Source organism: Chaetodon auriga, chromosome 22 (assembly GCF_051107435.1).
Source record: "Chaetodon auriga isolate fChaAug3 chromosome 22, fChaAug3.hap1, whole genome shotgun sequence".
Classification (NCBI taxonomy): Eukaryota; Metazoa; Chordata; class Actinopteri; order Chaetodontiformes; family Chaetodontidae; genus Chaetodon; species Chaetodon auriga.
Window position 1 is genome coordinate 9,666,695 of NC_135095.1, and position 27,534 is coordinate 9,694,228.

General features: G+C 42.1%; 1 protein-coding gene across 1 annotated transcript; it reads left to right on the top strand.

Moving 5' to 3' along the window:
- Positions 1–365: 365 nt before the first annotated feature.
- Positions 366–11,630, top strand: cntn1b (contactin 1b). The gene is made up of 24 exons (XM_076722201.1): positions 366–477; positions 3,413–3,563; positions 3,648–3,683; positions 3,875–4,001; positions 4,093–4,274; positions 4,432–4,527; positions 4,619–4,831; positions 4,954–5,050; positions 5,235–5,419; positions 5,622–5,746; positions 5,915–6,032; positions 6,208–6,358; positions 6,444–6,571; positions 7,036–7,208; positions 7,303–7,426; positions 7,660–7,827; positions 7,930–8,079; positions 8,200–8,270; positions 8,355–8,607; positions 8,723–8,844; positions 9,245–9,434; positions 9,534–9,655; positions 9,768–9,924; positions 10,010–11,630. The coding sequence occupies exons 2-24, from the start codon at positions 3,509–3,511 to the stop codon at positions 10,090–10,092; spliced, it is 3,126 nt and encodes a 1,041-aa protein (XP_076578316.1). The 5' UTR covers positions 366–477; positions 3,413–3,508; the 3' UTR covers positions 10,093–11,630.
- Positions 11,631–27,534: the final 15,904 nt, after the last annotated feature.

Consider the following 27,534-nt stretch of genomic DNA (forward strand, 5'->3'; position numbering starts at 1 on the left):
ATGGACCATAGTGAATGCACATTTTTTTGTATTTTCTAGTCATCTTTCCGCACACCGTAACTATATTAATACACTTTAACATTCATATTAAGATAGATTAAGTGTGTCTGCACAGTGGTTGAATTTTTGTATATATAAAACAGGTACTAAAGTAATCCCATAATATTCTTAAAAGGATTCCTCGTTGTTGCATAGTTCACTAAAAAGCGTCATCTTTAATGATGTTCCGTGAAGGCTTTATTTCCTCTGTCTGGGATGCGCAGGAGCGTGCTCGCATCCCTCCCATCCTCCTCCTCTCATGGACCAATCGCAGCCGCATTCTCGCAGCCTCCTTGAGGTGTCACTCAGCCGCTTTCCACCAATAGAAAAGTTCAGCGGAACGGGACGCTCCGGCGGGTGGGCCGAGGGATGATGCGGTTCGGGTCCAGGTGTGCCGTGCGGAGAGTGCCCTGAAATTTCCCCATTTCTGCCTCAAAGGTAAGAACGACACCACGCGAGAAGGTGTGCATGACTTCGCTGGCTCTTGTGTCTGGACTTAGTGAGGGTAAACCGGGATGTGTTCGGCGCTGTAGTGCAGAAATGGACCGGCACAGGATACCGCAATGCAGAGCAGTGAATTACCGGCCGGTGCCGCTCAGTCGTCATTGGGGCCAAGTGATGTAAGGGGGCTGCGCAGTTGCCTTTAGAGGCTGCTGCGTTTTTTATTTTCTTTCTGAATAACTGGGACAAAGTGTGCACTGTCTGATCAAAGAAGATTTTAGCTTGTCACTCTACACTTTTGGTCATGGACCACACATGCTGAGATATGAAAGTGTTTCTGTGGGTGCAGGGAGGAGACGCAAGGTGGAAAGTGTCAGATACTGTCTGCGTCAAGGGCGCAGGGAGCTGCTGGATGCACCATGGCATCTATTGTAAAGGACTGACTGTCCTTCATGGGCAAGAGGGCAACTCCCTTCGAAATCAAACACTGTTTCAAGATTGGATTCTGCACTGTGCTGCCATGAAGTCTAAATGGTTGCATTTGTCATTAAGTCTAAAATATTTTTGGTTTGAGACTAAGTCAAATATTGCAAATACTGTAGTATGAGATCCACATATATAAGCTGAAGAACTTAAGCTTTCCTTTCCCCCCCTGCCCCCTGGACTCTTCCAGGAAAATGCAAAATGTATGAACAACTTCGCCACCCCACCCCATTTTAGATGTCAAAAATATTTTACAAACATGGCTGCAAGATGTTGAGGGAAATTGGATTATTTCTTCCCTCTCACCCGCTGCATGAGGCCTGATTTTATTTCATGTCTGCTTTTCACTTTATGACAAAATTATAGCTCATGTGGTCCAGAATAGAAAGCCAGAACCAGCACCCTCACTCACAGAAACAAATCAAATGAAGCCAGCTTTAACCCAGTAATCTCCAGACTAAAACAGCATCATTCACCCTCTTGCTGAATGCAGACATGACTTTGATGTGATTTCTCTGCAGCCATAAAACCACAGCAAACATTGTTATCGGGCAGTAGCTAAGACACTGAGCTTAATACATGTGCTGACCTAAATTTCGCTTGCCTGTCCAAAGAGGATCTGTGATGGGATTATTGCGGGAGGAAACACATGAAAACACACTCGAATGAATTGATTAGAATTAGTGGTGGAACAGATTGCTGCAACTATAATCTATAAAGCCAAAGCTGTATGTAAAAGTGTCCGGGAAGCTTGTGGGCTGAAGTTGATTGATTTTGGAATAGGTCACCTTTTGCTGCTCTTACTCCCTCTCAAACATGAACTGTTTGAAGATGTATAGCCGTGCAAATGCAGGAGAGATGCAGCCAGCCGCTAGTGTACTGTGCTGATATTAGTGTTGAGTCATCAAGGCTGCACATGAGGAGTCAGTGCTGCAGTCTCTGCATGTGGATGTGCTGTATACTGCGTGTATGCCTCCTCTCTCTCTGTCTCTCTCTCTCTCTCTCTCTCTCTCTTTTTCTGTGTGGCTGAGACAAACGTGGCTGCTGAGGCACATGGGAGGAGGCTGTCTCGCTGTTTTCTCTTCTTAGATTGTGCCTTTTCTTTCCTGTCGGATACCCACATGTCCAAACATTTCTAAGCTGTTTCCCTGATTTCCTCTTCATTGACTGATCACACCCCCTTGGCCTGTGACATTATAGGAAGATTATTATCAGATGTAGCCTGAGCTTTAAGCTGACTGTTTAGTGCAAGGGTGCATTTCAAAGTCAACACAGAGGCATGTAGAGCTACTGCATCCTCATCAGTGAACATGCACCCCAAGAAAACTTTGCTAGATACAATCATAGTAAACATGATTAGTTGGTGTGTACCTCATTAGAATCCCACATCTAATATGATTTTGGTGTATTAATCTACGATCCACTGTGAATGTGCTTAAGCAGCTTCTGTTTCATAGGTGCATATGATAGTATAAAGTAGGCCTAATGATTTTAGCTTATATTCCCTTTCACTGCAGATGTTGGTGCTTTCCATGCTTTAGAGCTAAAGTCACACTCTTGACTCAGGTTGGCAAAACTACGGTCTCGGGAGGGATGGATCTGTTAATTTACACTGTTACAAAGGGATATTCCTTTTCATGGAACCACACTGTCATAATAACATAAGAGATACATACAGATGCAGTGGCAGACTCAGGCGATAAAGCAAATAAAAAGATGCACCGGCTGCACATGAAGGGGTCATGATGCATTCATATGAACCTGTTCCAAACCCTTTTCTAGCATGTAGGGAAGCCTATATGGGTGTATGCATCATACAGTGTATTCTGCAGTGTGACATGCTGATGTTATATTCTCCACTGAGAGCTTTATGAGTGTACAGAGAAAGATCAACACTTCCCCCACTTCATCCCACCCTGTTTGTCTTGATCAATCCTGGGTTCATCCTGCTTTATATCTCCCTGTTCCTCCCCCAACCCCTCTCTCTCCCTCTAGGCTTTCCTCTGTTAATATCTACGTGTTTGAAAGCGAGTGTTGAAACACTGCAGCTGCTCTCAGTTATTCCATCCTGCAGAAGTGATGTGAGAGCATGTGTGACGGCACAACAAGGGCTGTCTGGGTTCTGTGGTGCTACCTTGTGTTTTTCTAACAGACAGCCCCGTGTGCAGATGTGTGTCTTGCTGCGGGTGCATGTCCTTGTGGTCGTGGATGCGTGCTGCATGACTGTTTCTGCTGAGTCACTTGTATCCTGAATCATTTATCTGCACAGGAAGGATTCCATCCAGTACTGCTCTCACTCTGCTGTGGAGTCATGCACAGTCATCAGTCTGCTATTATATCTTAAGACTCACATAAGTCTTCTAATAATCCACTGTTGCTACAGTGATGATTTGAAATGAAATAATTGTGATTCTGTGATTCAAATCTTTTCTCTTTGTCTCTTATTCAGCCCTCTCCAGTTCATATCCTGTCCATCTACTTATTTGCGTCCCTCTGCACATCCGCCTAACTCATGTGGCTGCAGTAAGTCGGTTTGCTGACTGTCATGGCTTCCACTACTTTACTGTTTCTGGCCCTCTCTTCCTCCGTCTCCCTCACAGGTAAGAGACACAGTGACGTCATGACAAGAATATCAGGCCTGCCTGCACACCATTAGCTGACATGTCCATGTTTTTGCTTTCTAGTGGCCGTCCTGTTTGGCGAGCCCAGAATTTACGGAGGTGAGTTCAGTTTCTTGCAACTGTTGTCGTCAGTTAAATTTGTTTACTATGCAAGATTTTAAAAAAAAGTGTGTTCAAGTGTGGTCGGGTCAGGGGGCGTGGACTTATGGTGGAGTTGAGTGTTGTGTTTGCAAACGGCAACTGACAACTCTTGCATAGCATACCTTTAATGGTTGTGTCAAATTCACCAGAGGATGCCACTGGATACGGCCCCATCTTTGAGGAGGAGCCTGTGGATGTGGTCTACACTGAGGACTCACCCGATGGGAGAATCTCCATGAACTGCAGGGCACGAGCGAACCCACCGGCTACATACAGGTTGTACACACTAAAGAGGATTTTCTTTTAAAGCAATACTATACTGCGTATTATATCTATCATATATGAAATTGTATTGTATGACTGCCAGGTGGCGCCGTGATAACTGGGAAATCAAGCTGATGGAGCAGCCAGACGAGCACTACAGCCTTGTGGGGGGGAACCTAGTGATCACCAACCCCAGACAGAAGAAACACGCTGGGACGTATGTCTGCGTGGCCAGGAACATCTACGGCACCGTCATCAGCAAGGAGGCCAGGGTCAAGTTTGGATGTGAGCATGTGAACCCTGCTGGGGCTGCCGATGCTAGCTAGCAGGGCAGCAGTACACACTCACTTAAGTTTATATTGAAAATTGAATTACGGAATTTTTATGTTTTTCATTTATAATTCCTGTTTGTTTTCCTATTTCCTCCTCGTGTGCCACATAGTTGTGGAGGAGTTTCCCCAGGAGGAGAGAGACCCAGTGTTTGTCAAAGAAGGACAGGGAGCAGTTCTGCTGTGTGCGCCTCCAAAAGCCTGGCCACGTACGTACAGGTCCTCATGTCTTCATGAGAAAAGTCAGTCTTTTGAAGATAACAGCTTGTTCACGTGCCTCTGTCTTTTCTGTCTCTACAGAGGAGGTGACCTACCGCTGGATCTACAACGAGTTTCCTGTTTTCCTGCACACTGATAACCGCAGGTTTGTCTCCCAGAAGACGGGGAACCTGTACATCTCCAAAGTGGAAGCTCAGGATGCAGGGAACTACTCCTGCTTTGTTTCCAGCCCCATCATTGGGAAGAGTGTCTTCTCCAAGTTCATCCCCCTCATCCCCGAACCCCCTGATGAGGGTGAGTAGTAGTAAAGAATAGCTGTGCTGCAGCTTAATAAGAAAGGCCAAAGAAAACTATGACAGAAAGTGTTGTTTCTGATCTGCAACATTGTGTTATGATTTACTTTTTTTTGGCCTCAGGTGAGAGGAAGTACCCAGCAGACATCAGGGTGAAGTTCCCAGACACTACTGCCATGCTGGCCTCTAATATTACACTGGAGTGCTTTGCTCTGGGAAAGTAAGTTTTTAAGTAATTAATGAAGGGCTCATGATATGCATGCTTTCACCTAGACATCAGTTCATTTGAAGATAACTGATGATGTGCACATTTGCTGTCTGTATCTTAAGTTTAAGCTTAAAAGTCTGAACGTCTTAAAAGTCTGAATTCAGTCAGTTTAATGTGATTTTTTGTGTCTTTTCAGCCCCATCCCTCATATTGTTTGGAGGAAGGTGGACGCCACGGACCTCCCGCCAAATCATGAGATCAGTGAATCTGGAGCTGTGCTTCATCTGTACAATGTGCAGTACGAGGATGTGGGAGCATACGAGTGTGAAGCCATCAACACCAAAGGAAAGGACTGGCACAAGGCCTGGCTGTATGTGGAGTGTAAGTGATTTCAATGCAGTGTACTTTTACCAACATGACATTGTAAAGATGACTCTAGAGGTGTCGTGATCATTGAATTGAATCTGCCGGAGTGGCTTTTGTGAGACAACACACTGAAGAAATATCGTGTCCAGTAGTAATGCACAAAGGAGCACATCTGTGTTGCATTTATTTGACTATTGTGCCTGTTTTGTTTCTGCAGCTGCTCCAGAATGGGCAGAAACCATCAACAACACTCAGATCGACATCGGCTCAGAGCACACCATGCGCTGTGTTGCGTCAGGGAAGCCCTTTCCGTTCATCCGCTGGTACAAAGATGGATATATGGTAAAAAGTCATGCATACTGTCACCTGCTATTTAAGACATTAAACACATCATATCAACTTAGCATTTGTGCATTGAAATTATATTCAAGGTTACATTTAGGTTGTGTGTGTGTGTGTGTGTGTGTGTGTGTGTGTGTGTGTGTGTGTGTGTGTGTGTGTGTTTTGCAGTATGGGAAGGGCGAGTTGAAGTTTTCCAGTCTCACTTTTGATGACTCAGGAATGTACCAGTGTGTTGCTGAGAACTACTGGGGCATCAAATACGCCAACGCCGAGCTGCGAGTCATTGGTGAGTCAGTTGTGTTTTAAAGAGTTTAAAGCACTGAAGGCTGATAGAAAAGTAGCTGTCAAAACAAATTGCATCTTGGTGTACGATAGTATAAATTTCATCTTGCTAGATGATATGATGAAACTGAGGACACCAGTGAGTAAGCAGAAAATCACACCTTATTGTCTCCCTTCAGCCTGTGCTCCTACATTCGAGTTTAATCCTGTGAAGAAGCAGCTTCTTGGAGCTAAAGATGGCCGTGTGGTGATCGAGTGTAAACCCCGAGCTGCTCCTAGGCCGAGGTACACCTGGACAAAGGACAAAGAGGTCCTCTTCAACAATTCACGGTCAGTCCAATCCACAAAAATTTTCAACAATAATTTCCCATCTGCTGTCAAGCATCTTATCTAAAATAATTATGTTCATTCTTAGCATTTCCATCCTGTTTGATGGGAGTCTGGAGATCCTCAATGCCACCAGGAGTGATGAGGGCCAGTACACCTGTTTTGCAGAGAATGACAGAGGAAAATCCAACAGCTCTGGCTATCTCACCATCACAGGTCAGGGAATATGTGCATATGTGTGTGTCAGTGTCAGGAAGCAGGTTCATCAAGATCATAATTATTTGACTACTGTTGCAAAGCTTGATGAACATGTACATCCATCATCATTTGGGTCTTCTACCAATTCCTGCTGTCTAACCAAGACAGTACAAGCGGAGCTTACAGGTTGGAACGCAAGTCGTTGCTGCCCTCTGGTGGTCAGGAGTATTGATAACTTCGATTACTACAGTGATGATGAATGACATTTGACAGTTGGCCCACACTGTGCCACAGCAGCACTAAAATAATACAGCAATGAATGTGTGCATTGATAATAGAGTTGAAGCAGACATTTAAAAGTAACACCAAACTTACTTTCCTGAGTAACTAATTACTTTTATGTGCAGTAGTTGGTAAACAGTGACGTATTCTTGTGTTAGTACAATGGTTTTAACTTTATATGCAATGTGTCTTTTTCCTAGAGGCTACCAGCATCACGGAAGCACCTGAAGACACTGAAGTAAAGGTTGGTGATGAGGTGATTCTGAGTTGCGCTGCTTCATACGACCCCATGCTGGATCTCGCATTCATCTGGGCCATCGACTTCAGGGTCATCGACTTTGACGCTGAGTGGCAGCACTACGAACGCGTTGTGGTAGGGCGATGGTTGATCGTAGCCTGATTCAACATCTTACAGATCTGTCAGATAATGACGAATATATAGTTTACCTTTGCTTCCTGTGGTTCAGAGTGACGATGGCCGCGGTGACCTGAGAATAAAGAACGTCCAGGTTTGGCACGAAGGTCGCTACACCTGCACGACTCAGACAGTGGTGGACAGCGATTCAGCATACGCTGATCTCAAGGTTGTAGGTCAGTCCCAGCATGCTTTGCTTCAAATGATCATAGATTATTTTTGATTTCTGATCACATTATAGTAGTTTGGTTGACATTCTTACAGAGGAATAAGAATAGCAGAACATCAACATTACGAGTGATGTGTAAAAAGCTGTTATTATTGCAATCATTTCTTTATTTGTTAGTTATATACAAACTTCAAACCCATCTGTCTACACACTAACCTTCTTACCACACATCAAATCCAGGAGTTCCTGGGCCTCCTGGTGTGATCCGGGTGGAAGAAATTGGGGACACATGGGTGAAGCTGTTGTGGAGCAAAGGAGCGGATCATAACAGCCCCATTCTCTCCTACACCATTCAGACCAGACACTACTGGGCTCTGCATGAAGACGACTGGAGGGACGCCAGCTCCTGTGAGTACTGCTCACTGCCAGTAGGGGGCCAAGTTGCTCTGTAGACTGGATTAACTGGAGCATCATGACCACTATTTGACATGGTATTCGTGTCTCCTTCAGCTCCAGCGTTTCTTGACGGCAGTCTGGAGAGGGCAGAAGTGACAGACTTGTACCCCTGGATGGAGTATCAGTTCAGGATCATCGCCACCAATGAGCATGGCTCTGGGGAGGCCAGCATCCCCTCCCTCAAGATCAAAACCTGGGATGCTTGTAAGGAAAGAAACATATTTGACCCTTTAGTCAGGAAGTCAGAACAGGAGTCTTAAGAAATGAGTCTCCACAAACTGTCAGCATGGGAATAAAACCTCTAATGACCTTTTTTCTTCTCAGCTCCAGTGGTTGCTCCCACTGATGTGGCAGGTTTTGGAGGTAGAAATGGAGAAATTGTCATCACATGGACAGTAAGTAAGCCCTCAGTTCATGTGACACAAAAAATACTGACATACAAAATCTGATTTTCTTTCTTTCCTCTCCTGACCCCTTAGCCTGTGCAGCCGTGGTACTTCTACGGTAAAAAGTTTGGCTACATTGTGGCATTCAAGCCTCATGATGCATACGACTGGTGGTATGAGACCATTTCAGACCCAGAGACGAGGCGTTACGTTCACAGGGACTCCTACTTCATTCCCACTGATGAAGATTTCCAGGTCAGAGAGTTTCAGGTGAAGATCAAGTCGTTTAATGTGAAAGGAGACGGACCATACAGCCTCACCAAGGTCATCTACTATCCAAGAGATGGTGAGGATTTTGGATTTTAGTTTGGTTTCAGTTTAAATTCCCTTTGAAACATAAAGAATGAGACATTTAGAACAGCTTTTTGTCTTTTCTCATCCATTTTGTCTGTCTTCTCCAGTGCCTACAGAGTCTCCGACAGACGTCTATGCCAGGCCGGTGTCCTCCACCGAAGCTCTGGTCTGGTGGTTGCCAGTGGTCGACACTGGAACAGGCCTGCAGCAGTACATTGAGGGATACCAGGTACTACCAGGAGCTTTTACTGAACAAGTTCTGTCCAGTAACTGAAGTTTTCTGTCCCAAAAATTTCACAAATACATTGGATAAACGATAACATTTTTAAAGTGTATGCAAAGATTTGTTAAATTTCTTAAAAACTTACTTTTTAGCTAGCTAAGTTGTAGGAGCTGTGAGCCAAGATTTTGCCCAAGAAGTACCAGGTTTTAATGTTTATGTTTCTTGTAAGTGACATCGTGACTTGCTATCAACCTCTTTCAATGTATGTTTTCCTTGATGCCGATGTTGGTCAGCTAACAGTGTAGCAAAAGCACCGGGGGTTTAGAAATTTCTCCCCTTGTCCAGTGATTACTACAAATAAACTGACAAACATTTGATTTCAAAAACCATATTTCTTGCTCACCAGGTCAAGTACTGGCGAAAATATGATGATCCAGAGCCAGGAGCAAACCGTATATTCGTTCCAGCCACAGTCAATCAGACCAGGTTGGAGAACATGCTGCCAGACTCTCACTACCTCATTGAGGTCCGTGCCTTCAACGGAGCTGGCTTCGGACCCCCTGGTGAACACTGTGAGATGTTCACAAGGAGACCACGTAAGAGCAGTTTGTCAGTCTATGGGAAAAAACTCTCTTATTATAATGATATGCAGATATAAATGCAATCTTAATCTATGGTTTTGTGTTGTTTTACAGCACCACCAGACCCTCCCAGGATGTGGCGCTATATAAGCTGGACAGGAAAGTGGTTGTATGTGTGGTGGGATCATATCCCATATGACTGGTTTGGCAATATTTCCTTCCCACTGTACTACAAGGTGGGTGTGAAGCTTTGCAGACCTTGCTACCATCTTTTTTGCCTAAAAATGCAAGTTTTCATTAGATCTGAGACAGAAATGCTGAAAATTCCCCGTGCTTTTTGTTTTCCAGGTCATGTTCAGAAAGACAGGCTACATCTACGGGAAAGTCTACATCACTGGCTGGCACTTCATGGACTTCCCCATGCCTCAGGTTGGAGACTATGAGCTGATGGTACGCGGCCGTTACGAAGGAGGAGATGGCCCAATCAGGAAGATTAGGATTAAGGGTAAAATAAAAACAATATGATGACTGATTGAAGATTTTTTTTGTCCTCTTGGTCCATTTGTCTCATGCTGTTTCTGTTTCCTCAGGTAAAGCATTGATGATCACACCCACTCTCAGCCTGGTGTCCTTGGTGCTGCTGGCGCTGTGCCTTGTGGGATTGGAAATTTAAGCCTGCCACAAGTGACGTGTATATAATAGACTCTGAAAAGTAAATATGTGGGCCTAGTAAGAGATCCAGTCTCCTCCAAACACTCCTCACATTGATAGTCATCGGTTAAGATCCTACATGATGCATTTGACCCGCATCTGTTCTCTCACCACACAGGAAGTTGTTATGTTGCCATATCTGTTTGTCTAAAGAGAAGACCCTAAATGCACTCAAATCCAAATCCAAACTTTTTATCCAAGTTGCCCCAAACTCAAAGCCAAAATCAATAAAGACAGATGAGAATCTGTCATATAATCTGGCACTTAATGCTTTAATTAAGCTCTCCACATACTGTTCAGATAGAAACAAACGCGTTCAGAAAGCCATTTTTAATTTGTTTGCAGTGGTTTTACCATGAAGCCATTTCCTGTTCATCTGCTGTCTTTGAGTTTGATGTTCTTATCACTGTTTCCTGTGTGGACCAACAGTATGAAGGTAGAATTGAACTCATATAATGGGAGAATGTTATTTATAACAAGCACTATAAATTTCTCAGATGGTCATGTAATGAATATTGTGTAAAGAACTGTATATTAATCACTGCGTATCACACGTTTTAAAAAAGCTTCTTCTCCACAGTGATAAGGCTCGAGATTCTAGAAGGTGTTTTCACTTTTGTTAAACCTTTTTTAGATTCACTATTCTAAACTTTCAATGGTGCTGTGCGACAGGTGCAGAGGAGGTTTGCTTAATGTTGATTTAGATTTTCATCCTAACCAGGACCACCTGCGTAGGCAATTAAAGCACGACTTCTAGCTGCACTGATGAAGGCCAAATCACTTTGATGACAACTTCCTTTGAGACCTGTGATGATTTTTGAAGTGAAAATGTATCATTTGAATGAACCATCAGGGTTAGACAGAAACTACTGTATAGCACATATATATGCTAATTTCCTTCATGTCAGGCTGCAAAACCATTAAACTGAGTACAACAGTCTATATTGTCACATTGGTTTAATTTTACTCTATTTTTGATTAGCCAATTTCATGGGTTCCTTTCAAGTGAGAGTCTATCTCTGATCTCAGATGAACAAAACACATTTACAAGAAAAACTTAATAACCATCATGAAACGTTCCTTGCTTGGACTTTTCATTGGCTCTTATTGGTGTTTAATTTTAAAATTAATGAGCAAGGAATTTCAATTTTCTTTTATTCCCCTCTTGAATTGTTGAGTTCTCTCAGAGCCTGTAATTGAAATGTGGTGTGTGTTTTCCACCAGCGGATGGCAGTACATCCATGTGCCATTTACCAAGGCTTCAGGTATCATTCAGTCCAATCGCAAACTCAATGCAGTGTACAGCAGTGTTTTTTCTTTTATTTCTTCTCTGAATTGTGACACATAATCACCATCTACACTTTCCTTACAATGAAAGTTTGCTGCACTGCAAAATATGTGCTGATAAGGATGTTTTTCTTTTCTCAATGTGTATTCTTTGTTTCACAGCAGTATTATTACCAGGTTGCTTTTTTTCACAATAAATAGTACTGTAATGTTGGTTTCTCTGAGGGTTGCTCATTTCTTGTACGCTGTCAACAGTCTATTCATAATGTTTTGTGACGGTGGCTCAGAAAAAAAGAGAAAAAGGTTTTTTTTTTTATGTCTCTGTGCTTTTGTTTGTGCTTTAAAGGTAGCTGGCTTGCATACCGTACAGTAGTCTGTGTGGGTGGCTTTTATCTCTCCTATTTCCACCTCCATTACCAGCATTTCTCCCATTTTACCTCCTTCCCCTCAAACAAATTACCTACACACAGCAAATCCCATGTGAGGCTGAAATCAATGCTGCCATCATTTACAAACAATCACAGCAGATGCACAAAGGTGAGGGGCATAGCAGGGTAGTGAGTCTTCCTCCAGAGGATGATATTGAAGAGCCTGCTGTTGTGGTACATGGTTCCTTCTGCTTTTATTTACATGCTCTGGTTCGGCTGCTCTGTGGACAATGAACAAGAGCCGCATTAGTATGTGCCTTTAATCTGTCTCTGTGGCTTGGACAGCAGGCCATCACCCATATGTTTTTTGTACAGAATAAAAGTGCGTGTTTTTTCAAATGTTGCTTTCAGGAGACAAGGTTAAATCAGACTCTACCAGAAAACAAGTCTGTGGATTAAAGGTAGTGTTTTTCCATTGTGATTTCGTCAAGTTTATGGTGAATGGGAACTTCCGATCAGGCATTTGCAAATCTGCATGATGTGATCCTGACAGTGTAAAGTTCCACTGAGCCCCAGGTTAACCGTGGAAGTAGTTTGCTAAATTAGATATATCAGTCGGGTGCATGGAGGACTGTGTGCATGCAAAACATGAAACTCTGCCAATACTTTGTCAGTATGGGGATTGATGGGTGGTGGCTCTGACTGATATTGTGCTAAGATATGTGCAGGAGGCACTGCACTCCCTTTGGTCATCGCTGTAAATAAGACAAGTAATTTGTTCAACTTGCCTGATCAAGGATGCATATGCAAACGGAACTCTGGTGCTGGATGTGCTGTCCAAATGCATAGCGAATGGTGCTTTCAGGAAATGCATCTGAGCGACTGATTTCGTGACTGTTACTCATACATCTGTATACAGCACACTGCACGGACATGCAAATGCTTCATCTTTGGTGGGTGGTGTGGACACCATGTACAAAATCTATATTTTAGCATATTTTAACAAAGACAATTCAGCTGTACAGCTTACTAAGTAAGTTGATAATTTCTCAAAGACAGCTTTAAATAAAATGATAGATCTGCGAATACCTGAATCCATAACAGGTTATGGAAAGGATCTAAATGCATTTACTCAAGTACTATAATTAAGTGCACTTTTGATATACTTGTACTTTACTTGAGTACAGCAAATGCTACTTTACACTTCTAGTTCTTTTCATTTCAGAGGGAAATATTGTACATTTATATGTTTGGATGCCTCTGCCTCCCCTTTCCCCTTCCTTGTGCCTCCCTGTGTTTTTCTCCTGTCCTTTTGTGTCTTGTGTGTCCTCTCCTGGTGTTTAGCTCTGTTTGTGTGTGTCTGGACTGGGTGGTTCCTCCTACCATGAATCATGTACACCTGATCCTCGTGCCAATCAGCCATCACAGCTGCAGCCAATCCTCTAATCACCAGCCAGAGGATAAATACCTGGTCCTCCTCACCGGTCTTCACCAGATCTCTAGCCTGGTAACACGTCTCAGCCGTTAAGCTCTCTCAGTGCCTTGCTTTTTGCTTGTCTTCCAAGTGACAAAACAGTGCTTTCCTTATGCCTCAGGATCACCTCCCTTGTATGTCTACCTGCCAAGTCTGCCCAGCTCCAGTCCATCATCTTTACTCCTGCTGACTCATCTCACCTGCCTGCTCACTCCTTCCTCGATTTGCATAAATCGTCTCCCACTGATCAGTTAACTTTTCAATTACAATAAATCCTTTTCTTAATCAAATCCATCTAAGTTTCCTGCATTTGGAGTCCAGCCATTTACTCAGCCCTTAACAGGATATTTTACTACACTATGTTTGACAGTTATAGCTTCTAGTAACTCCACAGATTACAGATTTTTAAAAGCAAAAGTTATGTGATAGTGAAATATGATGTATTTTTATGGACTAAACTGTCGGACATGTATAAAGCCTTTAAAGTAAGATCCAATTGGATGATCTATGAGGTGATGTGACACTTCCAAACTTAACTCAATTTAGCAGATTTTACTCCATTTTAACTCTAGTTTGAAGGTTGATTGATGTATGCCAGTGATCGTCAATTGGTGGCCACATTTGGCCGACAGAATATTAATGAATTCAGAAGATTTGTGGATTTAACTTCACTCAGCAGAGGAAGAGGGCCCATTCGTCCTGATAGAGACCGTTGATTAGCTTGCCAGCCCCTGGCAACAAGCCAAAAAAACTCCATAATTCATAGTTGACCCATTCCACAGAATCAGATTATTCTCACATTCCATCCTTTTTACTCTGTTAACCCACCATCAAACTGCTTGGCTCCAAGGCTGATCACTCACAAGAGGTGACAGCAGTGCACTAGCAGTGCTACAGAAGGTAACTCCAGAGTTGTTGCAGAATCACTAAACTTGTCAATTTGACCAACTGTTGTATTGAGCCTCTGTAGTTCCTCAAAAGGCCACTCGAGGCTCCAAAATACTCAATCCCCGTAGACCCCCATATTAAAATGCACAACTTCACAGCGGAAATAAAGACGTTTGCAGCCTGGTCTCTGTAGCTTATTCGCTCTTCATGACAAGGGGTTAGTTTTATATAACTCACTTGTTTAAATCATATTAAAGCTTAAAGTTATGCAGAATTATGTGGATGGCTGCTTTTGAGTGACATCTTGCTGCTAGGCTTCATTCAGCCCACCTCAGCTCCGACCGCGCTCCACCTCTTTGCCCATTTTTAGATTAGCTGGGAGTTTGGTGGAGTCAGGCAGTGCCAAGATGCTGATGGCTGGAGCTGCTGTCACTGAGCCTCACAGAGGCTCTTCAGAAACCTATGGATGATGTCACAGAGACTACATCCATGTTTTATGCAGTCTATGGTTTCAAACTGAGTATTTATGTTTGCTTCCTGAGGTCCCGAAAAGGTGTTTTTGTTGAGATAAGGACTCATTCATTGGGAGTTGAAGTGGATTTTGTATTGAGCACTGACTGCCTCCCTGATGGTGGTCTGAGAGCATCTCCTAGTTATCATTATGGATTTTCCATGTTTTTTAGGAGTCTGTCCACACTCAAATAAGCTAATAAAAATAACATTAATTTCATAAATGAAAATATGAAACCATAATAGACTAATTAGGCCTTAATAAATATATTTTTTCTTCTCTGAAAGTCCAGCCCCTGCAGTTTCTGCTTAGAAAAATTCTCGCCCTTGGACAAATGGAGTTGAGCACCCCTGCTCGACAACATTAAAATGCTGCTTAATGCTTAACAAATGACTACATTTTTATTTATTGTTGTTGCCCAGTCAACTAACTCTGTTACTGACATCAAATATACTAATCCCTAGTGTTAGATATAGTAGCTGAACTCCCACAATGCAATGGAATCCAACTGATTATTTACGAATTAGATATTCCCTTTGCTGCTTTCCATTTGATCAGAAGATGCTCTCTGGCTGTCAGGTTGGACCTGCGATGGTGGGAGCACATAAATAGATTTAATAATAGAGCCAGAGCCCTTAGTGCTCAAAGCAGGTTCAGCCTGTGTGATCTCCTACCTCTCACATGCACTCATTGCATTTTTATCAAATCCTCTCAACCCTTTTAGCCCCATTGCCATTCTCTGAATTATCCCCATCCTTATCCATATAGCAGTGGCTGTGTTTTTGCACAGCAGCACACTATAAATTTCAATAGAGAACACATTTTCTATAATTTAGCAGCGGTGTTGAAGCAGGAAGGGGAATGCTATGAATACTATAAGCACCAATGGTAATGGGAAAGCTCAAAACAAGGTCTGTAAAGCCAGCACAGAGCCAAACCAGGACATATGCAAAGCAGCCTGCATTAGCCTTCGCACAGGCCCATAAATCACATAGATTTGGCAGGGCCGCCTGGCTTGCTAGCTAGTTACCCCAGCCTAGAGAAGCCACTCCTGCTGGTCCCACAGAGTGGAGTAGCCTATTGAGCAACGTCAGATGGCTCCCGGGGTTCAGAAAGAGCCACACTAAATCTTCCAGACCAATTTGGCTTGGCAGAGCAGGCCAGTGTTAGCAGTGCAGCTAACCTGGTTAGCAGCCTGTAAGACCACGGTTGGACGCCCCTCCTGCTGTTCGATTGGCTGAAATGGGTTGCCGTGTCAGATCAGGAAGTAATTGCCTCTTCTATGGGTAGTTTATGACCCTGTTTACCCTGTGAGAAATCGCTCCTTCACATATCCCTCTTTCTGATGGTGGCACATTGTCAGGTTGATGTAGGCGCCCTCTCACTATTAGTGATCAAAAAGAATGTGCACCTTGAGGCTGAAGGAAACAATTTGGGGCGTATTGTGTGGCATTGAGGGGGGACTGATTGCTTACTGTGCATTGTATACTCTCTCAAAAAAGGCTTTTTCTGTCCATTGGCTAACCTGGGAAATTTCATTGTGGAAATATTCCCCAGATACCCAGTGCCCGACAGTGCTGTCTAAATTCAGAAATAACAACAGACAGGTTGTACTATTGTGTGACTTGGTTTTGTGTGGCTCATCAGCCTCCTGCCAGATTTGTGCTCACTCTGCTCCAGGACCCCTAGTCCGCTTTGGCAATCACACAAAACCCTCTCTCTTCCTCTCTGTCTTGTGCTGGCAGACCTGATGCCTGGTATCGCTGATGCCAGAAAAACACTTTCCAATCCTCTTTGAGTCCAATTAAAGATTAACAGCAGAACATCCACAGAGCCAGGAACCTTTATTGCTGTAAATACCTTTTCAGCTTTTGTTTAGGAGAGGTTCATTCAGTGTGGTCACTGGAATTGGGAAATGAGCGGTCCACACAAAACACAACCTGAACAGCTGCCATTGTTTGACATCTGTAGCGGCGCTGGGAAACAGAAAGGACAGGCACGTGTAACTGCTGGGATACATTTATTCCAAGATCTGGATGAAATACTTCACTGATGTACAAGGTAAAACAAGGGCAATGGAATAAAATAGAAAATGATTTTCCTCCATCTATCTTTTTAGCCGCACTAAGGGCGTGGCTCCGGGGCTTGTAACATTGTCCACACTATAAAATATCTCACCAACTACTAAATGGATTGTCATAAAATTTTATAGAGGCATCCATGGTCCCCTGAGGATGAATCCCAATGACTTAAGTGATCCTCTGACTCTTCATCTTCACCAGCTGGTTAAAGTCTTCACTGATCCAGTGAAATATCTTCTGACTTCTGAATGGATTAGCACATTTTGGAGAGGCACTCAAGCCTTCCAGATGATTCATCTCATCTCGAGCCACCATGAAGTCAAATTCCGAATTCATCCGATAGATGAGGGAATGCCTGCAGTCCAGCCTTACTTTGTGTTAATTAACGTATGTTAGCATGCTAAAGATGGTGAGCACTATAAACACTGTACCTGCGAAACATTGATCACAGCGTGTCAGCTTTGTCATTGTGAGCATGCTGCCACGCTGGTGTTAGCATTAAGCTCAAAGCACAGCTGTGCCTAAGTGCAGTCTCACCGAGCTGCTGGCATGGCTGTAGCTGCTTGTTTCTGTATCATCAGTGGAAACCTATCATCACTCTTCCATCCCTGATCTGATTACAGTACAAGGTTGTCTGCACCTCTAATTACTGAGAATATTTTTGTATGCATAATTCATTGAAGTGAAAATTTAATTTCTGGTATAGACTAACGGGAGGGACTTTGTTTGAAGTGCGTCACTCTCAATGGAAAGTATGCATATAAACAAATATTGAGTTTTTGAATAATATGAACAAGTGAACCATATCTGACAAAAGAGTGAAATGAGAAAATCCTTGAAAGAAGATTTTAATGATTTGATCGTGACCTTGTTCTTGAAACCCTTTGAGGTTGAATAATATTTATTTTACTGGAAAGAGATGAATGAGAATTTAAGATAAAAACCTAAAATGTTAAATGGCTAAGATGATTTTTTTTTTTTTTTTTGCAGACACTATTGAATATGTGCTCAATGTCTTCCATTGTTTCTGGTGTAAACAGGAGATATGGGCTTTAGCCATTAGTGTGGTGCGCTCCCAGCTGTCACACAGGACGCCATGCAGTGAAGGATGGATGTCAGCCTTATGAAAGAGGAATGTGATACCTGTGCTGTCAGGAAGGGATGGAAGCAGAGAGAGGCAGGAAACAAGATGGCAGGGGGAAAAAAAAAAAAGGAGAAATAGAGGGAGAGAGGGAAAAAAGATCGACTTTGAAAGACACCACGAAATGATGCGGCATCACTCAGTGCCCGTTAGGCAAAATCACCTCCATCCCTCCTCACACTCTCAGAATAATGGCAGGATTTATCACACATTCCCTATTCACAGAGAAGATTTCTCCAACAGGCAGGAGATGACATGAAAGCAGAGCTCAAGTTAAAGTTTAGAAACAGCTCTCTCGCATGAAAGATGTATTGCTGAGCTACACCCAACAAAAATATCCCTCTCATATTCCCCTTGTTATGCTGAAAGACGTCTATCTGGGGGCCTTGATGAAAACGTCAACTTCAAAAGTCTTTTTTCACACTAAAACACCGTCTTGATCTGAGTCTGAAGTGGGAACAGATGCACAGCTGGGATGGGCCCTCTGTGCTGTCTGCCTATGTCTGCATGTTGAGTTTGTGCATCTGTGTGTGAATGTGTTGCACAGTCCTTTGTCTCAGTTTTAAAGGTAATTCTTTGGGGGAATTTGCCTCTTTTTTCCCCCCTGACAGCAAGTAACATGAAATGCTTTCCGCATCTCAGCAAGGCTAGCAGATTGCGTCAGGTGTGGCAGACACAAACAGGCTCAGGTTCAACCACGGAGGCAGCTCTATTGTCAACACAGCACTTACATAAAGCGTCATTAGTGGTGTCGCGTTGTTCAGTAAGGCGACAGATCCAGTCTGCTGTGTGTCTTCTTGTGTTACACGTATCTGCACACAGCACACACTGTCCATCATAACACAAAATTTTATCCTCTGTCAGTCATAAAATTTTATTTCCACAGAAAAAAACAACCCAGCAGTAAATATGTCATCCCTTGTAAATGATTACTTCCCTGTGTGGACCAAACAATCACAAACATCCCGCTGTAAACTTTAACAATGGCTCCCCTTCTTTGTCTGACTATGTGACACTGATAGCAAACAGCTGTTCTGTCCTGCTTGGGCTGATGAATGTAATGTGCCAGTTCATAGTGTTAAAACCCCAATTCCAAAAGTACATTTGAGATGCTGTGTAAAACATAAAAGCTGCTATTCCTTTTTTGGAAAATGCAGTGGAATTTGCCATAGAAGCAAAATAATTCTGACACATTAGTGGATCTGTTGAGACATCATGAGACACCCCAGATGCAGGGTCAGTTGTTGTCCACTGTGGTACAAAATACAAGGGATAAAATCAGTTGTTGGGCTTGATGCCCATTCTCATTCCCAACCCTATACGTGTCTCAGGTCTGACTAGTATCATGCTGATACTATGTAGTCTGAACCCAGCATAACAGTCTACAGCCATCAGTCTGCAGCCAACATCAGCATATGGATGTTTAGAGGGCATAATGTTTGCCATGTTCATCATCTTAGTAGCATGGTAACTAATTAGTACTAAACACAAAGTAAAGCCCAGACCGATGGGAATATCATCAGTTTTCCAGTTATCTGTACATGAAACAAAGTGTTGGTCAAATTAAAATGACATTATACGATATCTCCACAGGCTGTGTATTATTTTTTGGCATTCGAGGCTTTGACATTACAATCAACAGGCTGTGTCTTTAAGGTACCCTACTTCACCCTTGAACATGATCACACATACACACAAAACCTCAGTGGAGCTATGCTGAACACCTTTGATGTAAGAAACAAGTATTTTTGCATTAGTTACACACACATATGGGTAAATACAAGGGGTGCAAGTGCCTCGTGTTGTGAGGAGCTAATGTGTTATCACCTTAATTGAGACAGATGCATTTTTAATGACTGGTCCTTGCTCAAAGCAAGAGAGGCATCAAATTATGCTAAGCAAGTGAAAAATGCTAATGGATATGGCTCTGGGTTCCTGCTGAAAGACGAACTTTGCAGTTTTTTAATGTCCTTTCCCCTTGGTGAAATCTGTTAACCTGCGTTTCTTTCATTTCTGAGAAGCTGAAGGGGTTCATCTGCAATTTAGAGGACGCTGGTGTAGCTTAGCATTACACCACCAAAAAAGAAAAAAAAAAAAAAAAAAACAGAACTGTGACATTTTTATTATTTCATTCTTCGAAAACAAAATCTGTTTCTGCTTGTTTTTGACAGAAGCATTTAGTAAATACAGACTGTTCATGGCTTCCCGATCCATGATAACAATCACCAAACAAAACATCTGTTTTCCTCCACAGTTCAACAGTGTTTATCTCTAACCTTCAGCTCTGACTGCACTCCTGAGGAGGCATTTTAACTCTGTTAACACCCTGGAAGAATCAGGCAGATATCAAGGCAGAGACATTTCAGTGTTGCAGGGACTGCTTGTCAAATACACACACAAATGCAATGCATAAGTATGCAAACACAAGGACATCAATTTGTTTGCACGTACTGTATGTGGATGCAGAAAAATATGCATGTGCACACTCACGCACACACACAATTGGACTGATTTCCTGTGCTGCCATCTGTTAGCTGTAGAAGCCTCAGGGGAGTTACAGTATGCTGCAGACTGTGCCACAGTTGGGTGCTAAAATGAACAGCACAGCAGATGTTTGGGTTGCTTTAGTAAGTTCCGACACTAACCTCCAAGGGAAGTCTGCTACTTTCGCTCCTGTCGTGTAATAATGTCACTTATTTAATGTCACCCCGACAAAATGGTTGGATAAACATCTGTGTTCTGGCTCCGCTTGTCTTTGTGAGGGATGGGCTGCATAAGCTGAAGAGAGTTATGTCAAGACCTACAGAAGAGAAGCCAGCAGCAGTGAGGAGTGCCTCCAATGACAAAATGTTATTTGTACACCCACAAACACGATTCTTTTATAAGGAGCAAACACTAACATGACATTTTGGTGGTTCAACAGAAGCATGAGATAAATACAAAGTTTACTTTTCCACTAAAAAAAATGTCTTTCAATCACTTTCAGCTCTTGAAACACTGTCTCATTAAATAGTTTGATGATATTTTTATATTTTTTTCTAGATTCTTGAAACACCAAATGGCAAAAACAGTACCAGATAATGTTTCAAGGTATTTGTCCCATGAGCAGTTGGAGAAAGGCCACCATTTTCCAAATAAGCTTGTTTGCAAACGCTTGCCTATTTACACACACACACACACACACACACACACACACACACACACACACACACACACACGCATTATCTCTGTCTCATGTTATGGAAACTCTCCTATTTTGGCTCACATTTGGTCTCCACCAGTGTCGGAGGGAAATATCTGTGTTATGATTCTCCCGAATACAATGGTGCAGGAGTTCAAAAACACCTGTGACTTTTCCAGCGCTCCATGACTGTAGAGGAGGAGGGTGAAGAATGGGGAGGAAGAGGTTTGATAGGTTTGACATGCATGCACCCAACGTGACATCACCACCACATCGTAAAGAGCGCTTCTCAGACAATAAGACCACGTCCTATCAATTCCCAATAGAAATGATTCCACAGCCGCGCATTAGTCATTGACGGATGACACAGTGAAGCCCCTCTTTCCATTGTTCCCGAACATTACCCAAATTAACTGAGTCTCTAAGCTCACTCCCTGCTGATGTCACCAGAGATCCTCTGTGAGAGCAGATTAGCTGCTAATATCCTCTGTTTGAAGGAGTAAGCCTGTAAATAAGCCTTTTCTTTGAGAAGTGATAGACAGTTCTGCTTTTGGATCATTCTGGTTGGATAAAAGAGGTCGAAGTCATCAAAGAGGGGCTTCTTTAATTTTTACATCTAGAATTTAGCTGTCGCCCTCATCCACACTGAGTGAGCGAGTAGGGATTTAATGTCGTGCTCAAGGACACTTTGCAAGGACACATTGTTTTTCAGCATTATTTTCCATGTATTGTGGAAAAGATGAGATATAAAGGGGCTGAGTTCTGCGACATCTTCGACAATAATATTGCATCAGTTGCAAACATACAAAGTTCAATATAAATAATCTGTTCAATACACATGTGTGATAGTGTTTTTTTTTTAAAGTTTAGTATAATTACATGAATAATTTAAGTAATATATGTGCACACACACCAATCATAGGTCAAAACATTACTAAATTTGACTGAATTATAAAAGCCATAAGTGGCTGAGCTGAGCCAAACGATCTGGCTCACTGAAAAGAGCCTGAATTTCCATCACTACCACAAAGAAGCAACTCATTATCTTATATCCATCAGGTGATCAGAAACTTGACTCCAAATTGATGCTAATGTTGCTCTGTATCTGCTTGATGTTCGCTAAAAGGTTTGCTATCCAACTAAAAAGGTGATAAGTGTTTACAGCTTGTTTCCACTATTCCCAAATGACGTTATCTCAGTATTTATTCAGTATTCATTTTCCTCCATGTGCTCAAAGTTCACCTGAACATTGAATCATTGAATCATAACTTGTCTCAATTTAGTGTTACAGTAACTTTTAGTAACTTTTATAAGGAGACTGCAGCTCTCCTAAAATGCTCAATGTCTTTTTGAACAAATCGTATGATGTGCTTGGGTCTATGATTGAGTTCACATGACACCATGTTTTTGACTCACCTCTCCTGTCATTCTCCAATGTATGCTGTCCAACATGAACAAAGTAAACCCGAGAAAGCAGAAATGTACAATTCTCTCTCTGAACAAACCATTAACCCCTCGCACAGTAAACCCTCACCCATCGATTCCAGACAACCTTTTGTCAGGTTTGATTTCTGAACCCATTTCTCACACTTTTTACAATGTACAGGGTGAGCTCTGTGGATCAGCAGTCAAGAGTAACACGCTGCGTGTTTGGAGTGATGAGTGAGGGGCTGACGGCCACTGAAAGAACAGAAAAATACTGGAATAAAACACTCTCAAATGGGATAAAAAAGAATCAATCGCTTGCAATAACTTTTCACCGTGACAAGACAAGCTAAACAAATGAATGTTAACAAGTGGGGCTTGTCAACCTCCTTGTGGTGTCCTCTCCATGCAAAGACCAGAGAAGTGACAACAGTGGACAGAGGGCGTGACCTCAGTGTGTACGGGAACGTCAGGAGAGGTTACAGGTCAGAGGGCACGAGCTTTGGGGTAATGAGGTCAGACAGTGATACATTACTGTAGCCTCAATGCAAACTACTCCTCAGCTGATGGAAACCAAAGAAGAGCAGCGGAGGGCTAATATTATCTTAAGCGATACAGGTCAGTGATACTGTGTGTCATCACAACATGTGTCTTTCTGACCTATGATCTTTTGATATTATGTCCTTCAAAGTATTTTGGCTGTTTTGAAAATAAAAAGTAATAAAATAAAACATAAATAACACAGAATGATGATGAATGATCACTGGCTAATCCTTTTTAATCTATACTCCACTGAAAACAGTACAAAGACAATATATTTAAAGTCTGGCCTCATCAGCTTCATTGATTTCTGTATATATCTGCTTATTCTGAATTTGATGCAGCAACATGTTTCAAACAAGTTGGGACAGGAGCAACAAAAGATTGGAAAAATTGTGGAATGCTCCAAAAACACCTGCTTGGAACATTCCACAGGTAAACAGGTTCATTGGTAACAGGTGATAGTATCATGATTGGGTATGAAAGGGGCATCCTGGAAAGGCTCAGTTGTTCACAAGCGAGGATGGAGCGAGGTTCACCACTTTGTGAACACATGATTGTATAAAGGATACTGCATGGGCTCAGGAACACTTTGTAAAACTGTTGTTGGCAAACACAGTTTGCTTGCAAATGATTTTATGCTGTTTGAATTTATGTTTAGGTCTTGTTTCAGTCTCTGCTTCCTCCTGTCTGAAGATACCCTTGTGGTGGGAAGTGATGATGCACAAATGTAACCAGCAGAGTATGAAGATTGTTCAGCGACCTTTTAACCTTAAGAATGACCACAATCACACCTGGGACTGAAGCACAGCTAATAATAATGAGTAATTACAGTTGTTAGCAGTTGTTAGAGAGAGGAGAGAGGGACCTGGCCACTGATCCAGCTTTAATCAATAGATTTGAAAGGTTAAAAGCTTTAGTGAAAAGCATGGTAGGATAAACAAACTCATTATTTATTCTCAAATTTCCACTTAGCAAACACAATCTGACGCACATCACAGACTGTTTTATCTTGCTGCTTATGCCCAACACACTGTCACACATATTTCAGAGATTTCTCTTTGCTGACAATGGAGTAATTCTGCATACATAGCTTGTCACTGACAATCTGACATGGCACAGAGCTGATGGATCACAGTTGGCTGCTGATAGGTACAAAGCTGTTGTGGTGCATCTGGAGCTTTTTGACACAGTTCTTAATTAGAGGGAGCATCTGGACAAAACAGGCAGGAAAAAATAAAATGTCAGGAGCCTGTGACATTTTTTTGAAAAGCTTTACTTGCAAGACAGAGTTTGGACAGATTAGTGTTTGGCATGCTGAAATGTGCACTGATGTTGAACTTACTGTCAAGTCAATTTTATTTAAATAGCCCTATAACACAATCAGTGTTAATGGCCCAGTATGTGTACACGCACAAGGAATTTGACAGTTTTTTCATTGCTCTCAATGTTCTTACACAGGAATAGACAATAACAGCTAAAAACAACAACAACAAATAGAGGTAGAGGACAGGCAGGACTATGACTTTATGTGACCAACAACATACATAAAAAGTCTATATGCAAGTCAAGTATTTCTATATGTTTTAAACAATAGAGATAGTGCAAAGAAATAAATACTGAATGGTTATACATGGAGTCAATGATCATGTGCAGTACAGGCATTGTCAGCATGGAGGGCATATTTTGACAGTGACAGTGCATGATGAATGATTGATATCTGATCTATAATGGAAGTAAGTGGATGTTTTGGTGTTCGAGGGTTATTGACACTGTATGACTGCTTTAAGTGTTCATTGGAGTGATGGCTTGTGGGAAGCGTCTGGATGTTTTGGTGCACAGTCCTCTGTAGCACCTACTGCAGGGGAGAAGTAGGAACACGAACAGGGTGTGATGGATGTGCAGTGACGTTTGCTGCCTGTTTTCCGGGCACTGGACACGTATAAGTCCAGAAGAAGAGCGTTGACATGAGTGGTTTTCTCTGCAGTCCTGTCTGTTCCTTTGTAGTCTGCTCCTGTCCTATTTAGTGGCCAATCCAAAGCAGACAGTGATGGATGCGCACAGAATAGACTGGATTATTGTGGAGAGGTAGATCAGCAGGTCCTGACTTGGCAAAATCGAGGGGATTTACAGTCTGTACAGCATGTGACACCCTCTATCCTAAACAAAAAATAAATAAAATTAATAAAAAATAAATGGAGAAAAACCTTGGAATAACTTTTAAATATTATAAATTATTAAGAAATTGTAAACATATTTGCAGAACATGGATCTGGGAAGACGTCAGGTGCCGGCAAACTGAGCCACACGACCTCCTGTTCTGCAAATTTGGATTGAGCTAACAGCAGCAAAGGCTATCTGCTCTGAACGCCAAGATCCTTTTGAAAATAAATAGCAGCAATTCTTTTATGATATGGACTTAGTACAGAGAGAGTAACACAGTCGATAAGTACAGGAGAGAACATTAAAGCGAGTGACAAGATTAAACCAAAACATCGAGGAGAGAAAGAGATCTCACGGAAATCACGGGAAGCAGCGTCATGCCGTCGAAGCAGACAGTCAATCTTTCATTCCATAATAACTGTATTTTCGAAACCCTTGCCTCAACTAAAGATAGAAAGTATTGTTCTGAGGAGCCTATTTGCATATGCAGTGAAGAATAACTGTGACCTGAGGACCCTGAGGCTGATGAAAGCACTGGGCTCTGGTGTGGGCAACCAGACTGACAAGCACGAGTATGAGAACCAGTTCCTCAGACAACAAGACTTAGCAATTATCTCCACCGCAGGCCAATCAGACACACTGCGCTGAAGCAAGAAGCCCGCAATCAATCTCCAATGCTCGTAATGAGAAACATATTTTTCTCTGCCAGTGAAAAGATAATCAGCGGCTGAACAGAAGGGTCAACAGGTCCTCTCTATTAGGAAGTAGTGAAACAAATAACACAAATCTCTATCAGCCTCCACAGCTCCACGGCTGAATCCTCAAACAAGGTTACCTTGAAACCTGCAGACCCTTAACATAGCTGCTGGGTGTGGTTATCGATCAGTGAGTGTGTGCGTGTGTGTGCAGAAGTATCTTAGCCTGTAGTAGCAGCAGTTTTCCTTTGTGCCCTATATAGAGCGTACATTGATTTGAATATGTGATATGAGACTTTACATAGTCCACTTTAACACGTTTCAGTGCGAGAGGAACATCTGCTATGTGCCTGTTGGGCCTCCACAATGTTCCCTAATGTGGTTTAGGGAATGAACGAAAGTTATTAAGTGCTGTCAAAATGTGTTGAAGGGAGTCATACATTTTCATGTGATTACAAGATTAATAAATGGACTAAATTTGAAGCAAAATCTCAACATTTTGGTGCAAAAAGCAGAGCTTTTAAGATTAACCTTAGGAAAAAAAAGCCAGAAAAAATTATTCAGCAGAATACATTAAAGCCATGTGTTGTTAAAAATCAGCGTTTTGGTTCACTCATTATTCATTTCAGAGCCTTTTGAAGTATATGTGTGCACAGTACTTGGCTACATAATTAAATACTTTGGGTCATTATACAGAGGGAATGTATATCCAATAAAATAGGACGATATATCTCTCAATCTGGTATTAATGAGCTATAGTAGAGATACAGTAATTTAAAGTCATAGTTTGACATTTTGGGAAATTTTCATTTTTTCTTTTTCTTTCTTTCTTCTTTTTGCAGAGTTTTAAATGAGAAGATGGATACCATGCTCATATGGTTATCTTAGCTTAGCATAAAGAAACCACTTCCCAGCACCATCTAAGATAACCCAGTCAAAATGTCATGTCATTTGCTCTTACAAAATTAACAAACATGCTAATTAATGAGAGGGTTGTGTGTCCTTTGCACAGAGCCAGTCCCTGTTTTTTGTCTTTGTGCAAAACTAAGCTAACAGCTCGTCATCTAACACTCAGCTAGAGAGCTAAGACATTAACATTACATTCACATTACATCGGACAGAGCCAGGCTAGCACTTTCCCCCTGCTTCCAGTCTTTGTGCTAAGCTAAGCTAATGGGCTGCTTGACTAACTGTACAAGAGAGTGAATAAGCATATTTCCCAAACTATTCCTCATTTAGCCATTAAGTCTTTGATTGTAATGTCAATTATAGATCTCCAGTGGTGCTTGTCATTCACCTTCTCCTCAGACACTGAAAAATACCCGACCCTTTGATTCCCACTGTGTTATTTAATAGATGTAAGCATCTCATGATTACATACAAATTGTTTTGTATTATTTAATATCTGTTATAATTACTTTCATTTGTAAGGTTATATAATCCCTGTGGTGTGTCTCTGTGTCAAAGTGTGTGTATGTGCATGTGTGTGTGGCTGTGTGCTGATGTGTGGAGGTTAATGGAGGTTGTTTTGTTTTGTCGTTGTTTGTGAGATGGAGGTGAAACCAATTTTGGATAATTGGAATCATAATTGAAATTTATGTTCCCACTCAAATTCCCTTCTCCAACTTTTATTTGGCCAATTAGAAGAAT

Bases quoted from the DNA above. Each gene is read 5' to 3' on its own strand.
- cntn1b (XM_076722201.1), top strand. From the start codon at position 3,509: ATGGCTTCCACTACTTTACTGTTTCTGGCCCTCTCTTCCTCCGTCTCC. The intron at 3,684-3,874 runs GTGAGTTCAGTT...CAAATTCACCAG, and splicing joins CGAGCCCAGAATTTACGGAG to AGGATGCCACTGGATACGGC. The intron at 5,051-5,234 runs GTAAGTTTTTAA...GTGTCTTTTCAG, and splicing joins GAGTGCTTTGCTCTGGGAAA to CCCCATCCCTCATATTGTTT.